We start from the raw sequence: 8,472 nt of genomic DNA on the forward strand, positions 1-8,472 counted from the left end.
TTGTCTTCGTTTTAATCTTGCGGGAATCCATGGTGGATGAGTTTGACATCCATTTTGATTTTCTAACGGGGATTGATTTGCGCATTTATAAATTTTCATACCGATTGATAAATCCTTTCACCGCGATTTTAGACCAAGAGCAAGTTCATGTTTGAATTAAGGCAATCCACATGGAGTGCAGTCCAAAGTTGCGTTGCAGAATGCAAGTAAACTAAGTGAACTACTTATGAAAAACTACGTCAGCTAAACAAGCTTAAAGTAAACTAACTAGGCTTGGCTTTTGGAGATTCCATCAACTAAAAGGTAAGGTACCTATTTTGGTTCTAAGTAGGTACCTACCTACCTACTTATTTACCTACATGGGACCAAAATAAGTACCTATCTGTAAAAAGGTGTTAGTTAGTAGTTAGTATGAATAGCCAGATACAGATTCCTCCAGCTCAACCTACGGAACGCAGCCTTTGGATAAATTTCAATTTTAGTCGCTCTCTGATACCTACCTAATTACCAACTTATTTTTCTGTTTAGTTGGGTTGGGCAAAATCGTTTGGCCGTTAATGTTTCTTAACATAACATAACAAATACTTTATTGCTCAAACAGGAAAAAACAAAATACAAAACAAAAGAAAAATAAAATGAGTACAATAGGCTCTGGGTTTCTAATTTGTAATTTGAATCAATGAAGTACCTAGGTAGCTCCATAATTCACGACCATAATCCTATCACAACACAACTCGCCGTCGTCAGCAGCCATTAAAGTAAGTAAGATTTTTATAATGTTGACAATTACAATGTTAATTATTAAAAATAATTTCGTATGAAAAAAGTAATCAATTTAATTATGATGAATTATAAATTTATTAATTTCGTATGAAGTTGGTTATGATTGCAATTTAAATTTTCCGGTTATTACGAAACTTAATTAAAATTTTGTGCGACAAAAGAGTTTATCGCGTCTGATTGATTAAGCAGAATGTCTCGAACTTAAGAGGAACAAACCGGATCAAAGTTTTCGAGCCTTTGAGCTTTTCCCTTCATTAAGAACTTTTCTTGCAACGTCAATAGAACTTTCCAATTTGTTTGCTGTCCTACATATCAGTATTCATTAATAAGTAAATTATCATTAACGAGACGTAGGCACGTGGAAGATAAATTTCTAAGCTAATCTAACTATTTAGGGATGATTGGGACTAAAATAAAAACTAGAAATCTCCATTTTACTTATTGTGCATTTACTTAGGTATAGTTTTAATATAAAATGTTACGCCTGAAGTGACTTAAGCAGCATATACACGATCATAAATCGAAATCTATAGTACAGTGGGCTTGAAACAATATTTTGTAAGAAATGAATAAAAATGAAATATCCACAATCTGAAGCATGCCCCACTATTAGAGGTTCTGAAAGGAGCGGTGAAGAGCGTAACAACTCAGATTTACGACTACCCGCCGAAATTACTCTCATTTGCTCGGCCTCTTCACTTAATTTAAAAATACGGTGAAGACTGCATCTATGCGAGTTTATTACGTTTTCACATTTGTGGTTGAATGAATTATATTATGAGAGGAAACCCTGTTACAATTACGCCCTTGTATTACTCCTTGGAGCTATTTACGTAAGAAAAAATGTGTTGCATTTGCCGTCTTTATAACTTTTCTGAATTATTGCTATTCGTAAGTGAACAGGCGTTCACTTTTTGCTTGCTGGGTTACAATCAGTCTAGTATATTTTCTCTGACTTTGAATAACGACAGCACAAAAACAGTCCAGAAATCAGGTCATAAAATTGTGACTAACATTTCTGCCTGCCTAGTAGTCTCCAAAAAGCAAATCTGAATTTTATGGAACCGTTTTGATATCAACTCCCAGCAAAATATTTCGGCTATTTAGATTTACGAGTGCACCATAAAATAAATCCTCCAATATGAGGTGGGAGGCTGCTTCCGACCTTTTCTGAAAATGTACAGAACACATTTACAAAAGTGACAGAAGCATTTCGCGATAAAAACTTTGCGTTTTATTTTCTTTACGAGTACGCTTCCCTTGGTTTATATTGTTAACTTTTCCCGAAGCCTATTAGGTAGTATGAGGGTATTTTAGCTAGCTAGGCACACATAGGCATGTAAATAAAGTTACAACCCTAATCCCACAGGGGGAGATGGAATATTTCAGCGGAACACGCTGCCGGATATAGGAAATATAAACAGAGGCAGGATTTTTTTACCGGGGCTACAATTTTGCATAGGATTTCATCATAAAAACTGGGAGGGGTTCTGTGAGATTGTTGTTGACATAGATAGCCCCCATATACTCTTACTTCTAGGTACTTAGGTAAACTAATCTAGTGGGTATTTACCTCCAGAATATAAATATCGCTGATGTTTTAATTTACATATTCTATGATTTACGACTACGCACTCTCGAGCAAAACGAAATTTTATGTTTAAAATTATTAGTTTTTTTTTACAGACCTCTACCTCCGCCCGATATTAAATAGTAAATCCATTCTATAAGCGTTTCATACAACGACTTTATAAACGCTAAGTCAACTTATAATAACTCTATGTATGTATAAGAAGTAGCTTTTTGTACTTTTACATAAGTGCCTATACTTTTAAACATTAACAAAAGTACATCTATTGTATGTATGAGAATTTCCAAATATGTACTCTAGCATTGTCTCACCTGTCGCAAATTGCACCCTAAATCTCGCTTATTGCGCATATTGAGCGGAACTAGCGAGGGAATGTGTTTAGCACGTCATGAACTGTTGGAAAGGCCAATTTCAGCCGTTTGCTTTGTGAATTGTGCCTATGTCGGTAGTAACATGTATGTGTGGTTACACAGTACTGCTTCACTGTTAAACTTCCAACACTTATTACATAGCACCTGCTGCGTCGGTTCCACAGTTCACAATACGAGCTCGAAATTTCATTTGAAACTTGCTAAGTACAGGAATTTATCAAGACGTACAGGCGCAGACTATTCGTGACGCGGCGACTAATTTCCTGTTGAATAGGATTTGTAGAAAAGTAATCAACGAACTTTCTCTAATAAACTTACATCGTTCGAAAGCGCACGATTTGATTGGAATTGAATAATTCGATCGTCGAGTGACCGGGTCGACATCCAGAAGTTGGGACAAATAGTAGCCTGGATATCCCATCGTGTGGAAGAGGTCATCTGGCTGATCTAATTGCATAGCGACCCGCTGCTGTGAGCTAAACTATCAGCTGTATACGGTTTATTTTCCCTACATACCTACTCAAATTGGGTTAGGTGTTTTTGCTGTTAGTATAATTTGTAGTGTTGAACAACATATACCTATGCCAGACTAATTTGCTTTTCAAATTGACCACGACCTAATGTGTTTTAGGTTTTCATCTCAGTGTCAAAAATTTATGAAATATTATAATATTCCAAGTTTACAAAGTATACTGCCATTTCAATTATAAATATTTCGATCAAGCTTATTAAGTTACTAAGCGGAAGACAAGGAACATCCTAACCTTTTCCATTTAAGTACTATAGCTATGTGGAGACAGCGTTTGCTGTCGGCTGATGTCACTTTTAACTCACCCTTTGCAGTAGAGAGCTTGTCTTCTCGCTTAGAAAGATAATTAGAAAGGAATTAATTTTAGCAAGCATTCGCGTCAAATTAAGTTACATTTTCAGGAAGTAAATTGGTCTGGCTAAGAAGAAATCGGTAGCGGAACAGTATAGTGGATCGCACTAAAGGGAAAAACAATAGAAAAATTAAAAGCTCTGCGCAAAGCGTATAAAGTGCTTTGTTGCGGTGGGACTCGACAGTATTGCCGATGGGAAGTATATTGAAAATGTGAATCTGACTTGTCTGGTAAAGGGATTAAATAAGCAACGGTATTGTCGTTTATCCGGCCAAGTTGTTAATGCCGTTTGCGGCTAATTCGCAATGAGTTACGTTAAAAAAAGGTATTGCGGTACGAACAGTATCCCTTGGTATTTCCTGGTATTGCTCTAGCACTTATTTAGAAGCGTCAAATGTTAACTTTTCTTAACAAAGCAGTTTATCTCCTTTACTCCAATAATCTGAATTTTTAACAAAAACTGTTTTAAGAGAAAGATAATACTGTTTGTGTATGATTTTAAAACAAATGCAACGCGATACCAGAAATACGGACACTCTGGTAACACGGTAATTTGAATTACTTCATACTCTCAGTGAGGTGGCAGTTACCACTCGTGATCAGTTGTGATCAACCACCAAAAATGGAAGTTTGGAACTTCTTTCTCATCTATTTCTCTACAAGAGCATTAGCTAGTGCTGAAGCCGAATTCAATACGTCCGGGTCCGTATATTGTCCGTACTTTAGAAACGGTCCCAATCTAGACGTGAGGGATTTAGTCGGCGTCTGGATGACTGTGTACACTCAACCGAAAGCCGTTAACTGCTTTACCCTGAATATAAGAGCTACAACGGATTTGGTAATTGTATATTACTTAAGTATTATAATCTCTTGCTGTAGTTGATGTTGTGTATGTGATGTAAACGTAATTTTGCTTGTGTGTGTCTGAGAAACACATTGGCTAACCTAAGCAAAATGCCAATTTATAAATCTACAACGCTTCTTAAAAGCAGGTTGTTGTAGTTAACTCTACTAAAATACAAAAGTTTTCTAGGACATTGCAGGTTGATCACCGGATTGTTCGAAAGTATGATGATCCGTGATTCGTAGGGCACGTGACACAGTCGACCGCGGCTACTATTTACTTTGGCGGCTCAATAGTAACTCTGACACGGGGTCACAACAACCCTGGAGCTGATGGGTTCCGTCATTGATCTCACAACCCATACGAGAGAAGAAGAAGAATGACTAAGATTTTCTCACAGGAGCGGGAGCAGTATACGACTCAGTATGGTAACTTCAGTGGTAGAGTCAACTGGGCCTATTGTTTTCTGGAGGTGGACTCACCGTTTGGAAAGCACTACTTGCAAGGGGACGGGTCTTCAGCTGGACTGTTAGAGAACATCGTCATCACTTTCGACGATAAAGGTACGCTCATCTTCACTCGACCTGTGAAAGTTCAGGGCATTATGCCGTTTTTCACAGGGTCCGTTTACCTAACCTGAAGATTTGACAGGTACGGCTTTTTACAGAAGCGACTCCCTGACGTTCCAACCCGCGAAGGGAAAACCAGCTCAATACAGTTACAGTTAGTTAGGTCATCCACCTACGAAAATTTCATTTCTCGGGAATGTGGGTTTCCTCACGACGTTTTCCTTCACCGCTGAGCACGTGATAATCATTTAGGATCCAAACATAAATTCGAAAACAAATTTGACAATCATAGGTTTAAGCCTGTGCTAAGAACTAAAAACGGCCACATTGCATCTCAAAACGGAATATTGGTATTTGCCATTAGTTGCCAACTTACCTACTTTTATTTGCGCAAATGTCAAATTGCAATATTGCTTTTTAGATGAATTGCTTCAATGCCTTCTTAGACCCTATGATCTCTATTTGGCTGGCTAAGTAGTACTTAAAGAATTGCTCTGATTTTTAACCCATAAAATATCTAAGATCTTATAGCCACTGGGCCGTGCGCCGACAGGGTTTACATAAGCTGACGTCTACAGAGGTACATCTATCGCAAGATGAACTAAGTATTCACACCTCACGACCTTAACAGGTAAGTATAAAACTTGTTTGAAGATTGTATAATTCTTAATTTGTCTACCAGGGCGTCATAACCTCCAAGATCAGAGCGGCGACCAGTGGACGATGTTCGGACGACGGGGCAGCGAGTTGCTCCTCATGAGGGACTGTTCTGGAGAGGCAGTCGCCGTGTTCGCCCGAGCCCCCTACTGGCCGTCCACCACGGACTTGTACGCCATCTTGCATCGCAGCGGGATTACACAGCTGACCAGACAACGCGTACTATGCGAACCCCTGGACTTGCCTACCAGACACTGTTTTATGAATAACTACTATACAACCAAAAAGGTAGAAATACCTTAAAATTTGTTTATACCTGTCCATGTTGATGATGGAGATGAAAGTAGTAAGGGTAATCGATAATGTATTTTATTCGCAACAATTATTACTAGTAACTGTGACAAAAAGAGCAAGAAAGATATGTTTGTAAAAGTATCTAGTATCAACAATATTCGAGTCCATGACACATAGGTAATAATAATTTAAGTAAGTTACTTAGTTCGTAAGTAAATTGGAAGATGTATGCAATGCGTAACTACCTATCTAGGCAACACAACTAAAACTTTTCGTTACCTACTAAAATTAGGTTTGTAGGTAGTATCAACGTAACTATCTATAATGTGTGTATGCCAGAAGAACAAAGACAGTGTCTACTACCTAGAGTTGATTGAGTGTAATGCTTTTAGGTTTAACATTTTTAGTTTGATTAAAGACCTAATTATAAGTGTATATCAGGATCGCGGGTGTATTTCTCAGATCAGCCTAAATATATTGCAGTTATTTGGTACCTTCTGTGTACTTTTACGTACCTCTCCTGAAAATCTGTGTACCTACGTCCATACAATGATATTTTGAATATTAGGTACACCCGCCATCGTGATGTCAGAACCGCGGGTGTACTGTTAACCAATATATGTACCTTAGTACACTGTTTAACTACATTTGGTACCTTTTGTGTACCTCAAGAAACAAGTATTAAACCAATAAAATACGGTATACTTTCTGAGAAATTCCAAAAAATCTTTTTTTTGCACTGTGATTGTGCAATCAATACAAAAGTACCTACCTCAATTTTTTTTCTGATTCGATTCCCAGTAAGCCACATTTGTGCCTACATGTTTAATGCGGTGATTCTGGGTTCGAATCCTGGTGTAGCCAAAAAATAGTACACATACAATGTTGAGGCTCTGGGTTCGATTCCCGGTAAGGACATAATAGTAGATGTTTAATGTGGAGGTTCTGGGTTCGAATCCCGGGATGGGCATAGTAGTATATGTTTAATGTGAAGGTTCTGGGTTCGATTACTGTTTTTTTAAGTAAAATAGTAACGACGTAAAAGAGAAAAAAATGTTTTTTTGAAATTTCTCAGAAAGTATACTGTAGTATATTGGTTTAATACTTGTTTCTTGAGGTACACAAAAGGTACCAAATGTAGTTAAACAGTGTAATAAGGTACATATATTGGTTAACAGTACACCCGCGGTTCTGACATCACGATGGCGGGTGTACCTAATATTCAAAATATCATTGTATGGACGTAGGTACACAGATTTTCAGGAGAGGTACGTAAAAGTACACAGAAGGTACCAAATAACTGCAATATATTTAGGCTAATCTGAGAAATACACCCGCGATCCTGATATACACAATTATAAACCTAATTATAATTATGAAGTGTTATAAATAATAATAAAAAAAAAATATATCTGTGAAGTTTCTTTTGTGTGTTTGTTTCTTTTAAGTAGCATGGAGAATGCTACACCGACAAGAGCGTGGCTGTGTGGGTCTTCGGCTGGTCATGGCTCACCGCTGATCTTTACCGCCTCTTCTGGGGGGACAAATCTACCCTAATTTTAGTTTGACAGCTTGAACTAGTGTTGTCCTTTACATACAATAAGTTCAAGAAAGACTTATTTTGCACTATCTCGCTACGCTTTTATTAAATTCAAACGTCGCCTGGAAGAGATTGCTACCTTAGCAATAAGGCCGCCTGTAGTACTACCTGACTGATTGCAATTTCGTTTATTTTTAAATGTTTGTTTTAAGTGCAGTAAAGAGTTTTGGTATTGTAAAGAGATATTTATAGCTGGTTTTAGTCATGTCAAATTAAGTGGATGTGTGCCTTTTATTTTTTTGACGTGTCTTTTTGTAGGTGACGTACTTGGCCGGACAAATGGAGAGCGCTGAGGGCTCTTACCCGGTACAAAATTTTAGACAACAGGCCTGAGGGTGCCCAGTTGGGCGCGAACCTCGGCTCAATGTGTTGTCTAAGAGGAAAATATTTTAAAGAATTAGTCGACCTCAGTGGGTCGATAGCGATAAGTGTTGAATGAGGGAAATCGTCGACCACGCCGGTGGGGTCGTTAACGGGGTTTTGAAGTGTTAGTTGTTGCGAGCTGATTGGCCGCCACTATGGATAATTGATGTTTGCCCGAATCAGCATCAACGTATCAAAACATTGAAATCTTAGTAAAAGTAATACCACAGAATAAGGAATAAGTAATACTACGGTAATACCGTGAATGGTAATGGTTATTATAATGCGGTTACGCGAAAAACGTGGATATTATTCCATTCCACAAGTTATTGCGTATGTTATCTACATATGGAATATATGAGAGCGGCGTAACAAGATTCTCCTTAAAATTTGATTCTCGGCAATTTTACTCGTGGTACAGATTATTTTGCCGGCTGAGACGTGGAGATGCGTTACCTTGATTTAATATCAACCCCTCAATCCTATGGCAATTTGTTTAAATATTTTGACGTGTGATTT

The 8,472-nt window shown here is 37.7% G+C and overlaps 1 protein-coding gene across 1 annotated transcript; it reads left to right on the forward strand.

Moving 5' to 3' along the window:
- Positions 1-121: 121 nt before the first annotated feature.
- On the forward strand, positions 122-6,065 carry LOC126369888 (uncharacterized). Its single transcript, XM_050014494.1, has 4 exons — positions 122-206; positions 2,470-2,569; positions 4,871-5,033; positions 5,722-6,065. Exons 2-4 carry the CDS (start codon positions 2,564-2,566, stop codon positions 5,997-5,999), a joined length of 447 nt encoding a protein of 148 aa, XP_049870451.1. The 5' UTR covers positions 122-206; positions 2,470-2,563; the 3' UTR covers positions 6,000-6,065.
- The last annotated feature ends 2,407 nt before the right edge of the window (positions 6,066-8,472 follow it).

Source organism: Pectinophora gossypiella, chromosome 1 (genome assembly GCF_024362695.1).
Source record: "Pectinophora gossypiella chromosome 1, ilPecGoss1.1, whole genome shotgun sequence".
Lineage (NCBI taxonomy): Eukaryota > Metazoa > Arthropoda > Insecta > Lepidoptera > Gelechiidae > Pectinophora > Pectinophora gossypiella.

What these genes read in the sequence shown, in the direction of transcription:
- LOC126369888 (XM_050014494.1), top strand. An exon ending in CATCACTTTCGACGATAAAG is followed by an intron (nt 5,034 to 5,721) that starts GTACGCTCATCT and finishes TTTGTCTACCAG; the next exon opens with GGCGTCATAACCTCCAAGAT.